Source organism: Chiroxiphia lanceolata, chromosome 18 (assembly GCF_009829145.1).
Source record: "Chiroxiphia lanceolata isolate bChiLan1 chromosome 18, bChiLan1.pri, whole genome shotgun sequence".
Lineage (NCBI taxonomy): Eukaryota > Metazoa > Chordata > Aves > Passeriformes > Pipridae > Chiroxiphia > Chiroxiphia lanceolata.
Window position 1 is genome coordinate 9,698,628 of NC_045654.1, and position 20,307 is coordinate 9,718,934.

At 41.6% G+C, this 20,307-nt stretch overlaps 3 protein-coding genes across 5 annotated transcripts; 2 read left to right on the plus strand and 1 right to left on the minus strand.

Annotated features, from left to right (window-relative positions):
• Positions 1-33: 33 nt before the first annotated feature.
• On the minus strand, positions 34-3,592 carry EIF2B1 (eukaryotic translation initiation factor 2B subunit alpha). 2 transcript variants are annotated; one of them, XM_032705849.1, is made up of 9 exons: positions 3,490-3,591; positions 3,194-3,295; positions 2,985-3,121; positions 2,795-2,911; positions 2,554-2,666; positions 1,853-1,921; positions 1,183-1,258; positions 860-985; positions 34-434 (listed from the first exon to the last, which is right to left on the minus strand). In XM_032705849.1, exons 1-9 carry the CDS (start codon positions 3,500-3,502, stop codon positions 279-281), a joined length of 909 nt encoding a protein of 302 aa, XP_032561740.1. In that variant the 5' UTR covers positions 3,503-3,591; the 3' UTR covers positions 34-278. The 2 variants fall into 2 exon arrangements, with proteins under 2 accessions (XP_032561740.1, XP_032561739.1); XM_032705848.1 differs by having other exon boundaries at positions 2,795-3,295; positions 3,490-3,592.
• On the plus strand, positions 3,529-8,531 carry GTF2H3 (general transcription factor IIH subunit 3). 2 transcript variants are annotated; one of them, XM_032705854.1, is made up of 13 exons: positions 3,529-3,640; positions 3,841-3,920; positions 4,164-4,273; positions 4,862-5,025; positions 5,284-5,346; positions 5,585-5,614; positions 6,075-6,103; positions 6,188-6,262; positions 6,522-6,575; positions 6,805-6,873; positions 6,991-7,126; positions 7,209-7,245; positions 7,333-8,531. In XM_032705854.1, the coding sequence occupies exons 1-13, from the start codon at positions 3,631-3,633 to the stop codon at positions 7,400-7,402; spliced, it is 927 nt and encodes a 308-aa protein (XP_032561745.1). In that variant the 5' UTR covers positions 3,529-3,630; the 3' UTR covers positions 7,403-8,531. The 2 variants fall into 2 exon arrangements, with proteins under 2 accessions (XP_032561745.1, XP_032561746.1); XM_032705855.1 differs by having other exon boundaries at positions 4,167-4,273.
• An 819-nt stretch (positions 8,532-9,350) lies between these two features.
• On the plus strand, positions 9,351-19,858 carry TCTN2 (tectonic family member 2). Its single transcript, XM_032705845.1, has 18 exons — positions 9,351-9,487; positions 10,232-10,345; positions 10,643-10,716; positions 11,384-11,579; positions 11,804-11,904; positions 12,155-12,351; positions 12,578-12,701; positions 13,331-13,466; positions 14,109-14,174; positions 14,956-15,084; positions 15,372-15,449; positions 15,767-15,847; positions 16,171-16,282; positions 16,669-16,772; positions 17,205-17,361; positions 18,020-18,145; positions 18,221-18,309; positions 19,084-19,858. The coding sequence occupies exons 1-18, from the start codon at positions 9,397-9,399 to the stop codon at positions 19,188-19,190; spliced, it is 2,082 nt and encodes a 693-aa protein (XP_032561736.1). The 5' UTR covers positions 9,351-9,396; the 3' UTR covers positions 19,191-19,858.
• The last annotated feature ends 449 nt before the right edge of the window (positions 19,859-20,307 follow it).

The window sequence follows — 20,307 nt, forward strand, 5'->3', positions numbered from 1 at the left end:
CCACAGTTCAGTAACAGCACACCTCAGAACAAGTCTGAATACACCATAAGGTACTTTAATTTATAGTATCAAAACATTCCACCCATCTTTAAAATAATTTACTTTAGGTCTTTAGAAGCTGTAGTAACTTCTGGAATTTTTTCAAGAGTGGTCCATAATTACATTAATCCTTATGATGTTGTTTCCTTGCCACGTTCCTATAACTTGTATCATCTTCCAAGTCCTACAGCCCTGATGGTCACTGAAGATGATACATCCTGTGCAGGGAGTCCTGTGTGTTACAGGTAGAGTTTGATGAGTTCATCACTGACAGCTGAGGGAGTTAACACACCCAGGTCTGTGAACAGCAGCGTGATGAGTGATGGGGATGTGTAGTCAATCCAGGGATGCTCCTCTGTGAGATTCTGACCTGTTTTCAGAGTGTCTGCTTTGTACTAGAAGGAAACAGAGACCACCAGTTATTACACAACTGCAAGTTAAATCCTCTTTTGGGCAAGAGTGGTACTGCAGCCTTGAGCAGATGTTTGTGGTAAAACTGAAGGAAGTCAAGTGCAGAGACTGGTGCCACCTTAGTCTCAGCTGCTTTATCTTCTGTAAAAAGTACAATTTGTAGTTCTAAAGTGTATTGGTTTAACTGTTTCTTACTCTCAGCTGCTCCTGCACCCCGAAGGAACTGCTTTAGGAACTAAATATTAGTGTTAAAACAAATTATGGCTGTTTGGCACATGACTGTACAGTGGAGCTGCTCCATAACGTGCCACAGCACAGAGATCCAGATAAATGTGCTTAGAGGAAAATTTTTCACAGACACACAAGTGTGCACCTTAGCTGGGTAAGGTGGAACTAGAATTTCTCTTACCTTAAACCTGTCAGGGACATCCTGCTGATTTAGAGGGAAAAGTCTTACAAACTTGAAACTTTCTGCTACCACATAAAATGGCTTATTCTGGGCTTTGGCACACACAGCAATTTGATTAGTGCCAATCTGTGGAGACAGATGGAAAACAACATTGCAGACTCAGTGCTTGCATGACATAATATTGCTCAGTTTCCAACAATAAAGAGACATTTACTGGAAAACATTCAAATAGAAGAATCTTTTCAAAAAGCCTTAAACTTTTCAAAGGAACCAAACTTTAAAAGTCCAGAATTTAGAGAATGATGGAAGAAACTCAGGATTACCTTGTTGATAATGCCTCCACTTTCAACCACACCTTCAGCACCAACCAACACCAGGTCCACCTTCTCCATAATGTAGCTGTTCAAAGAGGGGGAAAAAATCTGAGGCTTACTGGGTAACATGGCAAATGATTTGCTGAACAGAACAGAAATGAGTAACTCAAGCAGGCTTTCACTTTTCTGCACTAGTTCCACCTCTTGTAAGTCCATGTGCTGTTATGTTCCAGGTGCCTTGGAGGCAGTGTCTTGGGCATTTTGAACTTCTGGAGGTTCAGATTTATTATAATTCTTTCTTTTCCCATGTTTTGAACTTGTACTAAGCAGTGGCAGTTTAGCAAATACCTTAAAACCTCCAAAATGATATCACTTATGCAAATTAGGAAAAAAATAGCCTCTTTGTATAGAACTTCAATTCTTTTCACAGATCTCCATCAGTTCTACACTTAGGTCTGACTCCTCCTTTCATTCTAACATGCAAAATCAAATACTTGTCTTGTAACAGACACATTCTCCTAATTGTGCACCTAAAGGTGTAACTTGTTTAGCCTGTTTGATGACTATGACAAATTAAGTAATAACCTCTGGAGTTTGAAAAAGCTTCTAGAAAACTAATGTGTAACACTGTTAAAATACAACTGTGATGAAAAATATTAAGATTTACGATCAGATTTACCCAACTGCAGCATCCAGAATCACAGTCACGGGAATGTTCAGCTTCCTCAGGGCTTTTGCCATTTTTTGCCTGTTAAAGAAAACATGTTTGAACCTTAAAAATCTTTTCTTTAAAGACAATGATAGGAAGATATTGTGTGAAGGACTGAAACCCGTGACTGTCCATGTTCTGTTTCTTGTAGAACAGAAAATAAGTTATTGTATAGAAATTGAAGGAATTGTTGGTGTGGTGGTGTGTGTTGTTAGTGCTGTGTATTATCCAGTGAGCAGGGTTTACTCTTTCACTTATGCAACAAAATATGCTCTCTGAAGTAATTACTTTATTTGGCATCTTCAAATGACATTGTTACCTATACATTTCACTATGCTATGAACAGGATAATCCTGATTAATTTGCCCTATTTTTGAAGGAGAAAATTAGAAATTGATCTCCCATCTCCTAGGGGTAAAACAGTTGCCTGGCACTGGCTGAAAGTTTGTAAACGTTTGAGGAAAACCTGGATAACACTAATTAGAATATTTAGTATGGGAAGTTAATTACCAATACTGTTTAGGTTTTTTTCCACTTGTCCAGAATAATGTGGTATTAGTGACAGCTGCCATTTAAAATGGTGCAACCAAGCCTAGCAGCTTTGGTAGGCTGGATGGTAGCTGTAACTTACCCTGTTAACCAAGATAAAAACCAAATTAATGAGTACTTGCCCTGCTTGATCTGGCTGTGACTCAGTAACATAAACACTGAATCGCTTCTTTGCCTCCACAGCTGCTTCCAGCACCCTGAGGACCACCCTGGAGTAGGCATGGGTCAGGATTCGCTGCCAAAACAAAGGAAATTCAGACACTCCTTTTTGCTGAGCTTTGGGAAACCTTTACTTTTGTTAATAGTGCTATGGCTTGTCATGCAGAAGTTAGAACAGGAGTGACCCTGCCAGGCCCTACTCACAGCACCATCTCTGATGAACGGGTGGCACAGCTTGGCGATTTTGTTCCTCGAGAGAGACACTTTCCTCAGGAAGATCTCCCCGCGCTCGATCATGATTTCTTTGCACTTGGAGTAGTCCTGGAAGACAGGGGGATGCCGGTGAGGCGGGAGGGTCCCCCGGCACAGCGGGGCCGAGCAGGGCGGCCCGTACCGAGTACTCCAGGGACGTGAGGCTGATGAAGCGCAGGAACAGCTCCCCGCCGGAGGACACGGCCACCGAGGAGTCCACCCGGGACAGCGTGTCGATGGCGTCCCGCAGGCTGTTCCGCAGGCCCTGGATGGTCTCCCCTGGGGACAGGCAGGGTCAGGGGCTGGCCCCGGGGACACCCGGGGTGCAGCGGGGAGGGGACCCGGGCCCACCTCGGTCCTGCTTGAGGAAGCCCAGCAGGGCGCGGATGGCGGCCACGGCCGAGGCGACATCGGGGTCGTCCCTCAGCTGTGCCCGGAAGGTCTCGATCAAGGCTGGAAGACAACGGGGCGCGTTGGCCCGGCCCGGCCCCCTTGGTACCGTCCGTGCCCATCGTCCCCCGATATCCCCCCGGTACCGTCCGTGCCCATCGCCCCCCGATATCCCCCCGGTACCGTCCGTGCCCATCGCCCCCCGATATCCCCCCGGTACCGTCCGTGCCCATCGCCCCCCGATATCCCCCCGGTACCGTCCGTGCTCATCGCTCCCCGCTCCGCTCCTCCCGCCGCACCGGGGCGTGGGCAGGGCCGGGGCGCCCGCGGATGACGGAGCGCGGGGACTGAGCGTCATCTGAGGCCGCCGGGAGCAGCTGCTTCTGCCGACCGGCGAGATGAGCGCGGGTGAGGCGGCGGGCTCGGGGGTACCGCGTTCAGGGTCTGAGGGTACCGCGGCGGGGTCCGGGAGGTGCCGGGAGCGGGGCTCGGGTTCCTCGTGGAGGAGGCAGAGGCCGGAGCGGGGCTCTCAGGCACGGCTCTGCCGCCTGGACTGGGCTCCTCTGCCCCGGGCCCCGAGTGACGCTGCTGTGTCGGTCCCTTTGCAGAGGACGAGCTGAGCCTGCTGGTCATCGTCATCGACACCAACCCCATCTGGTGGGGGAAGAGGGCGCTGGGAGAGGCGGAGGTACGGCCCTGGTGCTGCCCGTGGCCATTGCTGAGGGGAACGGTGTCATTTTTTTTAATCGTTAGTAAGTAGGCAAGAGATAGGATTAGTCTTTGACTTCTGAACTATCCTAACGTTGTCTGCTAAAGCGGGTATAATGGATATCAGAACACTCTTTTTTTTAACTGCAGTTATTTCACAGATTTCTTTTGAGTTGCTTTTGTGTAACTGTTATTGTGCTGTATCTGCTGTTTTCTTTTCCAGCAGTTCACCCTGTCGAAATGCATCGATGCCGTGATGGTGCTGGGAAATTCCCACTTGTTCATGAATCGCACCAACAAACTCGCTGTGATAGCAAGTCACACACAGGAAAGGTAGAGCTGCTTCTTAACAGTGTAAAGGTTTCAAGTGCACTTTCCTATATCTGTCTTCTGATTTTCTTACTGGCTTGAAATGTATAATTGAAACCAAGTTAATGTGTGTAATATATCACTGTCTTAAAAGAAGATATAAGCTAAAAATGTGGGAAAGAAATAATCTTAGTGCCTTACAAAGGAACAAAAAGGCTTATAAAACAGAAGGGAGGTTTAAATAGACTTAAAGATAGAGAGAATTGTAGAGATGCATCAAGTGGAACAGTGCCAGTGGCAGAACTTTCCTGTTCAGTGGATATTTTCCCTGCAGATATCTGTGAGTCTTGGGGTCTCCCCGAAGTGCAGCCTTAGTATCTTTTTGCCAGTTCTCTTAAGAGATGTCTTCAAAGGAGGGAGCTGAATTTGGGGTTTACTCATATTTGAGTTTGAAGGTCACCTGCCTTAGGTAGTCTCTTTAATGTCTAAAGTATTAAAAGTATTTGAAATTGTACTTCAGAGTATTGCTATCTGCAGCTAATTAATTTATGACAGTTTTTCCTACAAGGTTTAAAGGCAAAACATGAATACTTTGCTTTTCCTCTGTTTTAGCCGTTTCCTGTACCCTGGGAAGCGTTGGGCTTCTGCAGATCCCTTCGGAGATGGAGGCAGTTCCATGGAATCTAATTGCTCTGGCAGCAAGGATGGAAAATATGAATTATTGACAGCAATAAATGATGCAATTGCAGAAGAGATTAAAGACCTCATGACAAAAAGTAAGGAGAAGAATATTCTAGGCTTAATATGCAGAATTGCAAAATACTTGGACTCTCAAGGAGTTTTAGGAAATTCCTCTCTTTTCATCATGTGAATTTTAATGTGTTTAAAGTAGATGAATTTATTATGCTTGACACTTCAGGTTTCTGCTTTAATACTATGTGCCAAAGATAAAACTTGGAGTATTTGGTGTGGACAGTTTCAACAACTGCTTTTTATATCTAAAAGTAACTTGTGCAACTTTTCTTGTATTGCAGCTGAGATGAAAGGCCAGCAAACAGAAACCCTGCTAGCAGGATCACTTGCTAAAGCACTTTGTTGTATCCTTTTGATCACAGAATCTTCAAAGCCTTTATTTGTTTTTAAGGCTTTTTCTTGTAATAGTAATTAAGTTTTACTATTTGTTTTCTCTTATAATATTAAACACTGAAAGGTTTGCTTAATAACTGGGGGTTGTGCTTATTAGATGTGTGTTGGCCAAGGTGGTGAATATGTGGTATGGATCCTGGAGTTACTTCCAAGACTGGAATGTAGATTCCTTAATGTCAGCTAATGTAGACATCAACAAGATGAGCAAAGAGGTGAAAGGTAACACCTTCTCCTGTTTGCAATCCTTGAATAAATATTTGAACCTGAAGGATCAATATAAATCCATATGCATGCACAGATATGCATATGTTTTGATACACTCCCATTTCCAAAATTGGCAGTAATTGTACAGGTTTTATTCTGATCATTTGAAGTTGCCCAGTTTAAAGTAGGGCTGGGTGACAATCAGGAGTAAAGGACTTGAACAGCAGTCCATGTTCTTATGCAGATTTTCTGTTGCATTCGAGTAAAACTGGAACAGGGATCTCCTTTGAGGTTGAGAGGAATTAATCTACAGATACCTGTCATTGGGACTAGACAACATTTTCATATATATTTTATCTGACCTGTTAGATCTTACATGGAAGAGGTTCAATATCTAACTGAGATTAAAGGGGCAAACTATGGTGGTACGACCAATGTGCTGATGCATTTCTCTTCCTTTCTTTTTAATACTTAGCCAATCAAGAAATGAAATCAAGGATTTTGGTAAGAACTTTTGCTGTCAGTTTTCTTTTGGTTCTCAAATCCAGTCATATATGTAGGCTAACAAGTCTGAGTTGTTTTATTTAGGTCATAAAAGCCGCAGAAGACAGCACGTTGCAATATATGAATTTCATGAATGTGATCTTTGCAGCACAGAAACAGGTGAAGCTGCTTTTCTTTAAATTTGTATTGTCTTTTATTAATGTGCAAAGATGACAAATCAGTTCATTTCTCTTATGATTACGTTCTGATCAAGTGAAAGAGCTTTCCTGTGGCTGTGGTGGTCCTGCATCTGCAAAAGCAGGTGCATTTCTATGTGGGGTGCATGTGTAGTGGAAAAAAGTCACGTCAGGAACACTGGTGGGGCTACGTTGGTCCTGGCTGAATTTGGTTTTCATGCATTTCCTCTCTTTCCTTGCAGAGTATTTTGGTTGATGCCTGTGTCCTGGACTCTGATTCGGGTCTTCTACAACAGGTACAGACTTCCTGTTCTTATTTGCTGATTGTATTAATTCATAGATACTTGATGCCAGATAGTTCAACATGTTCTTCTGCTCTTTTCCTCCGTTAAGGAAGAGTGGGTGTGGAAATATGTTCAGTGGATCTGACAGTTCTGTCATGCAGGCCTTGTGCAGTACAAGGACATTTTAAATATCCTGTTAATGTCATAAAACAACAACCTGATCATTCTCTCTGCTTTGCAGGCCTGTGACATTACGGGTGGCATATATTTGAAAGTGCCCCACATGCCATCCCTCCTGCAATATTTGTTGGTAAGTCATTGAAAAAAACACCTGAGGGTTTTTCCTGTGTGAGATGTGAAATATCACTGATAAAAAGATACAGCAGTACCAGTCCAATTCACAAAGTATTTTTCTCCTTCCCTGCAGTGGGTATTTCTCCCTGACCAAGAGCAGAGATCACAGCTGGTCCTCCCACCTCCTGTTCATGTTGACTACAGAGCTGCGTGTTTCTGTCATCGGAACCTCATTGAAATTGGTTACGTGTGCTCTGTGTGCTTGTCAAGTGAGTTTATGAATATTTAAGAGTCTGATTTCTTCCATTCAAATGACCTGTTTTAGTGAAAGCCAGTTCTTTTCTTTTCCAGTATTCTGCAACTTCAGTCCTATTTGCAGTACCTGCGAGTAAGTGTTTGTTCTTTGTATTTCAGGGCTGGGTGTGGAAATATGTTCAGTGTAGCTGACAGTTTGTTTTTTATGTTTTTTTTTCAGGACTGCTTTCAAAATATCATTGCCACCTGTCATGAAAGCAAAGAAGAAGAAATTAAAGTTAGCTGCGTAACAACATTATGTAAATACATCATTACCTCCTCCAGTAATTCCGTGGAATGGAACCTACTTGAGAAATTGCTGGCACTTTTTATTGGGTATGAAAGAGAACTGGATGAAGTGCTATTACTTTTTTGTTAGGGGATAAATATTTAAACGAGATGTCTTCTATGCAGCCCTTTAAGTAACGAATCACTGTATTACCATGTAACCTGTGCTGTTTTCCCTACTAATTCTGAACTGTAAGAGGAACCAGAAGTTACATCCTGTAAGGAGACACAGCCTGTGAAGTTGAAGGTATTCTGGCCACTGCAAAGTTTTCCACCTTTCAGTTGTTTTCAAAGACAAGAAAGCTGTGGTTCTTTTTGTTGCTGTAAAGTTCAGAATGACCAGTTCTAGGGTGTAGGATCAGAACTTTAGCATTATGTTGTTCAGGGACTTCAGCTCCTTGCTAGCAATTTTTGGACTAAAACAGCATCAGTTTCAAAAGAAATGAGCCAACATTTTCAAGGTGGTTTGGGAGCCACTTGAATAAAAAGGTGCTAATTGCCCTACATATGCACTCAAGTGTACTCATATTCCTTTGACTGTATTGTCCTTGTGGTACTTCTTTCTCAATTTGATATATCTTCGTTTGTGAATAAAAAGGCCTTTCTTTGTTTGAAATAACACCAATAAATGCAGACTAACTGCCTAGTCTTTAAGATTGTATTTTGAAATTGGAAAACAAAAAATGTAGTTGTAATATGACAACAGGCACACGTCTTTTTTTAGTATGTGGGTTTACATCTGGCATTTGACAAGAACAAAGACTAAACAAACAATGTCCCCATCTAAAAAGTAACTCTACAGTTTGGAGATTTAGCCTGTTTTAGTAACTGCCATTCTCCTGAAAGGAATACAGAGAGGAATTGTTTCCTGCGTAGAAAAGGACTAATTTTTTTCTTCCTAATGTCTACACAAGAATTTGTCATGTCTTGATATCAGGTTTTGTCACTGTAACAGCTTTAGTGCCAGTTTTTTCCAGGCTTGCCAGAGTACAAGGTGAGCTTTTTTGATTGCCAAAAGCCATTTTGTGTGAAGGCTGTATTTATAATTTACTTGGTATAAAACTTTTGTAATAAAAATTGTTTCTTTTGCAAGTGTGGCCAGATATTGCTTTAATGACATATTTAAGGGTGAGCTACATGGCTTTCTTGGATTTTTCTTGTGTGAGTGTAATGGTGTGATGTGACACTGGGTGGTGTCAAAACTTTTATCTGTTTATACATTTTAACAATACAGGAATTAGAGTTCAATGGCTGCAAGTTACATAGTTCTCTTATTAATTAATATTCTATCTTCTGTTGGTTAATGATTCTCTTGCTTCTCATGCTAATTAGTGCTATGCTCAGTTTTTTTTCTTCCTTTGGGTTGGGGGGTTTCTTGGGTTCGTGGTTGCAGATCTGACCCTGCCAGAATTAACTTTTACCCAGTTGGAGCTGATTCCAGCACAGTTGCTCAGTTGGGCTTATTAGTTTCTTCCTTACCTTGGGAGTTCCACCAGCTGTCCCTGTGAGCTGTAAATTCTGCACTGTGCCCACTCTCAGTGGTACATCCTTCCTCCCAGGTTTTGTTGACCTCCCCCAGGCCTGAGATGATTGAAGCACAGTCAAACCCTAAACTTTAACAAGGCAATTCTACCAACAAGTAACTTGTTTTTCTAATAAGTGGACATCACGTAGAGCTTGCTAACATAAAGCTGCCTGTTTCACGGATTAAATCTCCCTTCTTGCTGATTAGGCTTGAAAGTATACAAAGACCAAACATCAAAGAACATCCTTTATTAGGGTAACTGTTACACATTCCACATTTTGCAACGCCACCGTGCGGCGGCCCGGCCGGGCTGTGTCTCCGGCCCGTCCCTCCCGGAGCCGCCTTCCCTGAGGCGGCCGCCGTTCCCGCCCCCGTTGCCATGGCGCCGCGCTGGCGCTGCAAGATGGCGGCCGGGCGGCCGCCGTAGGCGACATGGGGCATCCTGGCCTCGGGGTGCTGCTGCTGCTGCTGCTGCTGCTGCTGTTGGCGGCTCCCTGCCCCGGGCAGCGGGCCGGGGACTCCGGTGAGTCAGGGCGTGAGGGGCCGCGAGGAATAACGGCCTCTGGGGGTGTGGGGATGGGGGTCAGTCTGCGGCAGGACCCGCCTAGGTGGGCGTGAGGGGAGGTCGCGGATCCACTGAGGGTTCCCCGGGGACGGTGAGGTTGGAGGTCTTGGGTGCCCCTGCCCGAACACGAGCGTCTGGGGGAGACTCGGAGAGGGAGGGTGGAACTGCTTATGTCGAACCTTTCAACCTTGGTAAAGTTTGTAACGAAAAATCTAGCGAAACTCCCAGCTCGGAGCCCTAAACTTGACAGTGCGTCCGCATGCTGAGGGCAGGAGCCCACAATTCCTGGATCAGGGGTAGCCGGACACTCCTGGCACCGTTCATGGCCCCAAGAAATTAAGAAGTGTCAACTGAAGTCAGTAAGAAATGTGAAATATGGTGTTGCCTTAGCTGTGTAGTATCTGCATGGGCTGTAAGTGCTGCAGCCTCCTGCTGTAATATTATTTTACTGCGTGTTTACTGAGCATCTTCACAAATATAAACTTGTGGTATAGAAAGCTATGGTGAACCCGCTGCTCCAGCCCTTGGCAAGAATGTAAATACAACCCTGCAATAGGCATTACAAGTTATATTTCTTCTATTTGTGACAATTTAAAGTATAAGAATATAAGAATCTAGGCCAAGTAGAAGACCTAAATATGTCTTACAGATGTTAACATTTTCAGTCAGTGTGTATTAAGACTTGTTTCTTTCTCTTTTTAGTCTTTCAGCCTTCATTTATCCATATGTCGGGGCCCAGAGTCAATTCATTTTTTCTTGGAAATTCTTCAGGAGTTACTTTTTCTGTAATTTTAAGTCCTGGAAATGAAGAGACAGGTAAGAACACTTCACTTCCACCTTCTCCTTCCCTTGTATGTATATAAAAACGTTTGAATTATTAATATTTTTGACATTAAAACTACTGGAGAAGTGGTAATGCACTTAATTTAGTGCTTTAATCATTACTGAAATAGGAACTCCAGAGGACTTCTGTGATTAAACCCTTAGTTCTCTGTTGACTCTGCATCAGCTGGGCCTCAGGGTGTGTGTACCTGAAGGCACAAGAGGAATTTAAATGTACTTCTTATTCCCAGTCTTTTCTAAATAACAGTGGAATACTTTTTTTTGCTATAGGAAAATTGCAAGTTGCAAATTGCATTGGAAGTAAAAGAGCTGGTGATTGGACATTGGATGTAACACCTGGTATGGTATGTGAAGTACTGATTCTTCCCTAAAATGGGAATGATTGTCATATATTAAGGGCTAAATAAATACTAGCATAAAGATAAGGGGCTAACAACTTCATTTGAATATGTTGCCCTTGTGTGGGTGCCCTTGCTGGACTTTGCTGAGGTGCAGCTTTGACACTGGTCCCTTTTTCTCCTCCTCTCCACAACTGCTTGTATTTCCTGCCTGGCTGTAGCATTTGAGGCTCTTTCAGATCTGCTGGAAGGATCTACTAGAAATAAAAAAGTATACAGCATGAGCTCTGGAACATCTGTATTTCTTAGACTTGTCTTCAGTGTTATATATAATTATTTAGGGGTTTTATCAACTCTGGCATCATTCCAGTTTTAGGCTGAAGGGAACTGTAGAAACTGAAATTCCCTTTTCAAGATTTGATTTTTTTTCTTTAGAATTGTGCATGTGATTTCTGAAGTAACTTAATCTGCCTACATGCCCTAAAAAGTTCTGTGTGCTCATATCCCTGCTGTATTTGCATATCACAGCACCAAACTTTTTGTCATTCGAGTCTCCAACTCCTGTTATTCCACTTCATTCCAACTCCTCTCTCAGAAGCTGATGAGTGGTATAATTAAGAGCAATTAATTACAAGGCATAAGAGCTGTCAAACTTTATTCTGCATTTTTCCAGAACACTTCCAAAGTGACTGTAAGCTTGACCAGAAACCTGGAGTTATGTTTGCCCAATGCCACTGACTGCTGCCCCTCACCTCTCTGTGTGCTGGAAACACTCCAGGTTTTAGCTTGCCGTGGTTCAGTGAGGCTGGCACAGCTCCTGATTCAAGCTGAAATATTTGCCAACTCTTCCTTTGCAAGAAATGTCTCCGGTAAGTGTTTAGATATGTTAAAATAAAAATGGCATTTTGGCTGTTCTTTTCCTCTCTACATGGAAAGATTGGGATTTGGGCTGCAATAAGAGATATTGAATAATCATTAATGGAATTTTAAAAAAGGTTTCTTCACAGTCAGAATAAACTGCAATGTGCATGGTCTGTTTATTTGGATTTCAATCCACTTAATCTGATTTTCTCCTCTTCTAATTCTGTTACAGAAAATGCAACTATCATCCCAAACCAGGCCTTTCAGCCCTTGGGCTCTTGTCCTTGTAACTTAACAGCTGGAGCTTGTGATGTTCGTTGTTGCTGTGATCTGGTACTTATTTCATATTAAACTTTGATTAGTATTTGTCAATTTTCTAAACTCTCTCTGTTGTCTGGGAGGAGTGAAAGGTACTGAATGCTTCAGCCTAGATGGGCCACAGGGCTTGTTTGGATTTTCCAATATTTCTAGTAGTAAATATGACCTCTGTCTACAAAACTGTTTGATTTATTTGTAAATATGGCTATAGTGCCATTGTTAATGCCATCACTGTGCTTAAAAGTGACCATTCCTTTCCTTTCAGGAGTGTACACCAGACTTGAAGCAGTTATTCAATGGATCATGTTTCACTGGGGTGTTTGGTGGGGATGTAAACCCACCTTTTGATCAGCTGTGCTCTTCCCAATCAATGGAATACACTCCTGAGTGGTTTCCCTTCCTTTGTGTACAGTCTTCTCTTGACAACACTCCATTTCTTGGCTATTTTTATCATGGCTCTGTGTAAGTCTTAAGAAAATTAATTTTCTCACCATGCGCATTAGACATGAAAATGAACCTGTTTTGATAATGAAAGTTATTTTGAAATCAGGATTTTAGGGTGTGAACTTCAAATGCAAATGGAGAAATGTCATTGGTACTATAGTAGAACATGGGACAAGAAAGCAAACATGTCATTATTTGTGAGGTAGAGAATAAAGAACTGTTTCATTTTTAAACTTGTTTGCAGTTCTACACCCAAAGTTCCTGCATTTACAATCCCTTTACAAACTTCTCCTGGGAGACCTTTCACTGGTTACAGACGAGGAGATCCAGTTATAACTGAAGAAAATGAATATTTTACCATTCCCCAGGTAATCACTTTGTGTTTATGAGCTTTTGATTCCTCTTGGTTTGTTTGATACTTTCCATACATCACATTCCCTGTGGCCTTGTAACCAGATTCAGCAATTTGCTCTTGTAATGTGGTGGAATATATTTTTCATCAAAAAAAAATTTAGAAAAAAAGCAGCACAAAATCATTATTAAAAGAAAACATCTTTCCTGATCCCCCTGCCCACCTCCCAAATGGTAATGTTTTAATTATTTCAAGAGGTAAAAGCAATCTTGGCATCGTGTTAACAGTTTATGACTTACCATATTCTGTATTTTTTGGTTTTCCTGCTGAGCAATCTCAGTCATCTGGTGATAAGTGAAATTCCTTTTGTATTTTAGAGACACTTTTTGGTTATAATTATTGTGACAAATTAGGGTAAAGCCAGACTGTACATTGAAACTATTTTTAAAGCCTGTGCTTTTAAGATTTTGACCTCTCCTTTGCTACAGACTGAGATATTTTGGTAACTTCAGATTACTTGTTTCTCAAAGTGTCACGTGTGGCTGCAGTGCACATTTGGGGCATTTCACTAGCTAAGAGTCTTCAAATGAAAGGCAAGGGGCTGGCAAAGGGTCCAACACAGTTATTTTTGTGCCCCACCTGCAGCAGTCCCTGGCTGGGCAGTGTGTTGGGAATGCTCCCGTGGCCTATCTCCAGGACTTTGATGTCAAGTGCCTGACCAGTCTGGAGTCTTACAAGGAAGGCCTGCCCCACCATGTGAGGATAAACACTGGCACTGCAGGTATGCTGCCTGAATCCCACCAGGAATGTGTTCCCTGTTTCTCAGAGCTGCTAGAACGGTACAAACCCCAGGGCTGTTGGCACAGTAGCTGCATCTAACACCTTTGTCATCTGGTGGCTGTAGTTCAACGTTTGGAGATGTTCTGTTCCTGATGACCTTCTAGGAATTGTCCCACTATTTCCCAAGATTTAGCACGTAAGAAACAGTGGGATTGACCTTTGTTTCCCATTTACCTGTTTCTGGTGACTCCTACTGGTTATGGCTACAAGTGACAGGGCAGCATTTCTGCCCCTGTTTTCAGACTGTTGCAGAGCCCTTTTTCTGTCAGGAGGGTGCAGTATCAGCATTTGAGAATTACTGAGGAGTGGTTACTCTCTGCATTACAAAACCAAGTACTTAGGAAGAGTCATTCTGGGGTTTGAGATAATATGATTACCAGCATGAAGATATTTTATTTTATGCTCCATAATTGTCTAATTTTGTTAGTCTAACTAGACCCAGAGATAATTAGCTATGCTTTCAAAATACATAAAAAGTTTGGGTCTTTACCAAAATCAATTTTCTAAATAATTTTCTACTCGATGTTCATAACAACAAGGATGTTGTGAAGACTGTAGGTCTGTGTTTCTTTTTCATTCTCAGACTTCATCCAACAAAATGTCACCTATAGAACCATCACTGACAGGGGCAAATTCATCACTGAAAGTGGTATGTGTCTTCCATTTAATTAATAGGTCTCTTACCTAACCTGGACTGTATATGGCATAGATTATTTTGATGCCTAAAATGTTTACCTGCTGCACTTCTTAAGAGGAATCTTGTATGTTAACTAACACTGAAAAAGTAAACTGGCTTCCTGCAAAGCAGGAAGTATTTAATTTACCCAGTTTGTTTAAGGTTGGTCAAGAAATCAGGTCCCTTATCTTACATTAAAGTTAATTTTTGAGAAGAAAAAAGCCCAACAAATACAATAAACAAAGAATGCTTAAAAAATCTCCAGGATGAACATGTAGGTGTGGAGGGCAGACTGTAAGCAGATATGGTTGTCTCTGTTTTGTAAGTTCCTGTGCCCTTTTAAGGGCCTTTTTCAGCAGTTGTTTCATGTAGGACAGTGGTTCCCAGTCAGTGGAGGATAATAAACTAATGGAATCCAAGCTAATTAGTTTTTCTGGGCAGTGATGGCTCCCTGGGAGGGATGAGAGGAAAGCAGAGAGAGTTCTCAGTCCAGAGAAGGGCATCAGCTGGTGATGTAAAGTTCTTGTGCAGAGCATCAGCTAGAAAAGGACCTGGAACTGCTGATGTTAAAATATTGATAAATTGGGAGATTGTACCATTGCACATTTAAACAGTAGAATCAATTCTCAAAAAGATGAATGTTGTAATTCCCAGAATTTTGCCAGGGTTTTAATGTGTTCTTTTTGAGCTGCAGTAACAGAGCTTTCTAATTAGAATGCTTTTCATTATGGCCTTTTTTTTTTCCTTCTGCCAGAAAACCTTCATCCTGCCGAGGTTCTGTGTCAAAATGTAACTTTTGCAGAGCATTATACATTCATTTGCAAAGACAAGAACATTGAGCAAGTAAATGTCACAGTCTTCCTTGGAAGCTTGTGTGATGGAGGTATCATGACATTTTGTAATGATTTTTTATTGTACTTTTTTCTTCAACATGGAAATTCTGTGATAGAATCTCTTGTTTACTAATACTTCTTAAAATGAATTTCCCTGGGGCTCTGGAAAGAAAAATAAAGGGGTTATTTCCATTAATTTGTATTATTTTGAATCTTCTGTTACTACTGAAGGACCAAAGTTTGTATCCTACACAGAGCATAGTTTTTGCTGATTTACACCATACTTGTTGCTAATTTACTCATTTAAAAGTAAAGTAATATTTTTTTCTTTTACCAGAAATACTGGCACAGAGATTCACAGTTGAATTTCTGAGTTTAAAGAGTACTAATGGAGAAGAACTGCCTGAGAATACAGGTATTACTACTTTATTTTGCCTATTAAAAGAAAAAAAAATCGTACTGTGCAGATTATTATCAGTGATTATGTTTTATATTTCTTTCATACTTTCTTATGTCGCCAGCCTTCACCTCCCTGCCTTCCTGCACTGCCAGTAGCAGAGATTGGTTCTTAGGCTTTTGTTGCATAGATATTGATTATTTAAAGTGAGGCTATTCCCACTCTAATGGAAATGTCTGGTCATTTACTTCAAGATTGATGACATTTACTAGTAAAACAATGCTAATGCTTATAGATTCTTATACAATGTTCATGATTTACCCTTCTCTCTTTAGGTTATCAAGTTGGAAAACCAGTGAGAGCTGCAAATATAAATGCTTCTGATCCTCTTGGAACCCTAAACATTTGGCAGCCAGGTACTGGCTTGTGAGGTTGCAACTTCAACTGTAGTTAATGCTAAAATGTTGTGGCTTTGTTGGCTTTAGGATTTTTTTTAAAACATATTTTAGTTAAAAATCTGCTCCAGATTTTGGTTTTCTTTCCCAAGCCTTTGTTTAAAGGATAGTGAGAAAGCCTCTAACGCTTTCTTGCAAAATGTATGTTGAATTGACTTGTATCTATTTTTGAACTCTACCATGTTGAGTTTGCATTCTAATGTTTGATGTTTTGCACAAAACTGAAAGCTGGAGGTCCAAAGGTGGCTGTAGGAAAGCTCAAGTAAGATGGTTTCATTTCACAGCTGGCAGAGGCTTATGTGCATCAGCAACTTACACACCAGTTCTATTTGGAGTAGACTCCTACTCTGGGTGCATTCTGGAAGTTGGGATTAATGAAGATTGCAGCCTTTTAAGGTGAGCCACATAAGCTGAATTGTTTCTCCCTGTATCCCTCCTGTTGGTTATTACATGATTGTCTACAAATGCCTCTTACCAGCACTGGAACATTCTTTTTAAATACTCATGTGTGTGTTTCAGCTTTCTGTGGTTAAAAGTCTCACTTCATTTTTAAAGGGAAATTATAATAACAGCCTCGGTCTGTATTTAAGTGAGGATTGTGTTGGGGTGGAATACTTTGCCATTTCTTCCCTTCAACAGATAACTCATGAGTTCGAGTTTATTTTTGTTGAGTGGTAACACCTTTCAGAGGAAACTGAGCTTATGATACAATAAGGTTGCAACCCAGAGTGGCAGACAGTACAGATTTACCTCCTTTGTGATGTTACATTCTTATTTTGCAGAGGAAATGTAACTGAGAAATTGAATTCATTAATACAAGCTACTCACATTGGAAAGAGGGACAATTCCAGTTACAGTGATCCAGATGACTGGGTGCAAATCATACGTAAGTGAGGTTTGTTTTGTTTTTTACAGTCTAAATATGCCCATAAACTGAATAGAGCATCTCAAAATAAACCCCAAACGTAATTTCAAATGCCTAAAGTACTGATATGTCTGGATCCATCTCTCCATGTGTGTGGACACACAGGTATATAACTCAGTATGTGTGTGGATACTGAATATTTTACTGCCAGCCTGTACACATATGACTTGGCATTTACCTGTTGATAAATAGATATCAACAGATAAATATATAATCCTTTAAATAATAAAAGTATAATAATTTTCTTTATGTGTTTTTTATATAGAGAAAGCATTTTTAATCTGTCTCTTTGTGACAGTTACCAGTGTTCCACTGGACCATGACAATAATCTAACTATGGAATATCTGATGTTTTCTTTAATATTTACATTTAAATAACTCTGTTCTCCAAAGGTCTTGATCCATTTAATTCTGATACCAATGTGAGCACTGGAAACTTAAAAGGCTTTTGTCCAGATATTCCTGCAAACCTGAATATTCACATAATGTTTGCTGAAGTGGGAGCTGTGCAAGGGATTCCCCAGCAACAGATTCTTGCTGTGCAGATCAGGTAGAGTGAGTTGTGTCTCTGGTTATCTGACAATATAAATGTTTCATTTTGAGCCTTCCTTACCTAACAAATCCAGATTTAAACTTAAGAAACAAAAAATTGTGTTTTGTTACTTACAATTTTTACAAGCCTTTTATTTTTGCAGCCCAAATTCCTTTGATCACAACCAGGTTAGCCTTTCTCATTCTCAAATGAAAAAAACCCACAAAACTAATGCTTAAAACCACATAATAGTTCTACTTCACTTAACATTAAATAAAATCTGTGATGCTGTCAGCAGTGGGCAGACCCAGGGCATCCCATCAGGAGAGTGTTTTAATTTCTTGTGACGTGGTGGAAGTGACAACATTGTCCTATGTTCTGGCTTATCCCACTGCAGAGCTCTTGGGAGCTGTGCTAAATGATTTATTCTTTCCTGAAACGGAATTTTCACTTTGCAAACACTTTCCCCTCCTCTGCCAAGTCAATCCCAATTGAATAAATGTGATTCTGTTCCATTTTAGCTCATTTCCAGTCTTGGGTTCTCCCCCTGCATGGGGAAAATCCAGGGATTATCAACCTCCTTCCAAATACCGTGTATTTTGTCCTTTTGTGGTCATGTTTAGGCTCTAAATTTTCATTTAAAGCCCTCAAGTAAAAGTTGTGTTTATTGTTACAGTTACTCAACAGTCCTATGGCAGTTCCAGTGTGGGCTGAGCTGTGGGAACAGCCTCAGCTTCCTGCCCATCACGGCTTCTGTTCAGTTCATTAAAGTCCCAGCTCAGCCACCTGTTCGAAAGACAAGGTAAAAACATTGATAACTTCACACTGTACTCAGCAATGTGAACAGCATTGACCAAAAGGGTCCTTTTTTTTCCAGATACCACAGGATTTATGTGGAATTTGACTGCAATCAAAATGACGTGTGCTTGCAACAACTGTTTTATCCACTGACACGGTTTTACACAGGTAAAAACAATAAACAATGTGGGATGTCACAAACTGGCCACATTTCCTTGAAACATAATTAGATGTCTGGAGTTCAGTCTGAAAGAATGCTTTGTGGTGGGGAATTAAAATTTCTCCTTTAGAAAGCACAGTCCAGAAAGTCTGTTTAATTGTTTTTTTGACAATGCATTAATTTCTCAGTTAGACTAGTGGAAAGAAATAATTACTAGAAGTACTTCCTGGGCAAGCTTGAAATTTTGTGAGCATCAGTTTGGCAGGGAGTGATTCTTTTTCACTCCTCTGTGGGGTTTGGAGTGACATATGCTGGTTTAGGCAAAGAATATGTCACTTTATAATATTGTTCTGTAACTGTAGCACTGTCAGAGTGCTCCATTGCTCTTGAAGGGTGGAGGGAGACTTTGTTTCTCACTTTACCAGTAAAAATTTGCCATATTGTTAAGACAGATAATTTTTAAATTTCTTCTGTGTAAAACTGTGGTGGATTATGTTTCATGGGAGACTCCATAGATTAAATGTCTGGGATTTCAAAGGGCATCAAGGCACTTGGACTGTTCTGGGAGTGTCATGGATAGAGGCAACTGCCTGTGTTTATTATCTGCACAACTTCAGGAACTAAAGTTACACAAAAGTATGAAGTTTCACAAGTATGAAGCATTTTACTTCCTTGCTTTGTGCTGCATTAACGTGTATACTTCAATTTGTATCCTTGGGTTGTTGTCTAAACTAAAATTTAGCTCTCCTACACTTACACTTTTTTTTCTTTCTCTTTTGCAGGAGAACCATATTCCCAGTGTCTTGCTAAAGGCCTGCTATTGGCATTTCTTGTTTTACTTGCAGTAATTATGAGCAACCCTTGGTTTTCTAAATTATGGAACAGATAGGTAAAAATTTATATAAACATTTAAAAATACATAAAATCAGTACTTTTACAGTGTACAGAAAATGGCTGTGTTATTTAAACCAAAAGTAATAAATTATTTTTAAGCTCCAGACTCTGTGTTTGGAGCAGAGTGCAGAGTTGACTTCAAGAGGGTGGCGAGTTCAGCCCAGAGGCTACAGCAGGGTTGGGGTCATCCTCATGGGTGGATCTTTATCCTCTCAAGCTGGTTCTCTTCTCCTGGAGTAGAAGCTCCTCTTCACAGCAAACTCCTGTTTTTGGAGTGGTGGGCAGACTGCTCACGCTTCAGAAAAGTCACAACACTTCAGCTGTTTTCATGTGTCCACCTAAAATTCTCTTTTCCAGTTAATGTTTTGCATTGGCAACCTGGGCTCCACAGGGCAGGAAACATTCACGGATTGTCCTCAGGTGATGAAACACAATGTTGGGGACTTTTTGGGGTTTGGATGGGCCATAAAGTTGATCAAAGAACTGGAGCACCTCCCCTATGGAAACAGGCTGAAAAGGCTGGGGCTCTTCAGCCTGGAGAAGAGAAGGTTGTGTGGAGACCTCAGAGCACCTTCCAGTATCTGAAGGGGAATACAAGGAACCAGAGAGGGGTTCTTTGTCAGGAACTGTAGTGATAGGACAAGGAGTAATGGGTACAAACTGAAAGAGGGGAAATTTAGGCTGGATATTAGGAAGAAATTTTTCCCTGTGAGGGCAGTGAGGCCCTGGCACAGGTTGCCCAGAGAAGCTGTGGCTGCCCCATCCCTGGAAGTGTCCAAGGCCAGGTTGGACGGGGCTTGGAGCAACCTGGAATAGTGGAAGCTGTCCCTGCCATGGCGGGGGAGTGGGACTGGACGATATTGAGGTCCCTTCCAACCCCCTAACCATTCAATGACTGTATGTAGCGCATTTCTCCCTTAACATTCAGTGACTGTATCATGTTCTCCCAGTAACGCGTTTCTCCCGTACATCCTCTCCCACAGAAGCCTCTCAGGCGGTGACTCCGCGGCTGCCATTCCCGGTGAGCGGCGGGGGTTCCCGGCTGCCCGGCCGGTGCCGGTGCCCGAGCTCAGCCCGAGTTCTCCGCCCGTTCCCCGCCCCGGAAGCCGCCG

Coding starts and splice junctions, on each gene's coding strand:
- EIF2B1 (XM_032705848.1), bottom strand. CDS start 3,253: ATGTCGCCTCGGCCGTGGCCGCCATCCGCGCCCTGCTGGGCTTCCTCA. Junction 1,922..2,553: donor TCACAGCCAGATCAAGCAGG/GCAAGTACTCAT, acceptor TTTCTTTAACAG/GCAAAAAATGGCAAAAGCCC. Junction 1,259..1,852: donor ATTCTGGATGCTGCAGTTGG/GTAAATCTGATC, acceptor CTCTTTGAACAG/CTACATTATGGAGAAGGTGG.
- GTF2H3 (XM_032705854.1), top strand. Junction 7,127..7,208: donor GTGCTCTGTGTGCTTGTCAA/GTGAGTTTATGA, acceptor TTTCTTTTCCAG/TATTCTGCAACTTCAGTCCT. Junction 7,246..7,332: donor CCTATTTGCAGTACCTGCGA/GTAAGTGTTTGT, acceptor TTTTTTTTTCAG/GACTGCTTTCAAAATATCAT.
- TCTN2 (XM_032705845.1), top strand. CDS start 9,397: ATGGGGCATCCTGGCCTCGGGGTGCTGCTGCTGCTGCTGCTGCTGCTG. Junction 11,580..11,803: donor CTTTGCAAGAAATGTCTCCG/GTAAGTGTTTAG, acceptor ATTCTGTTACAG/AAAATGCAACTATCATCCCA. Junction 16,773..17,204: donor TGACTGGGTGCAAATCATAC/GTAAGTGAGGTT, acceptor TGTTCTCCAAAG/GTCTTGATCCATTTAATTCT.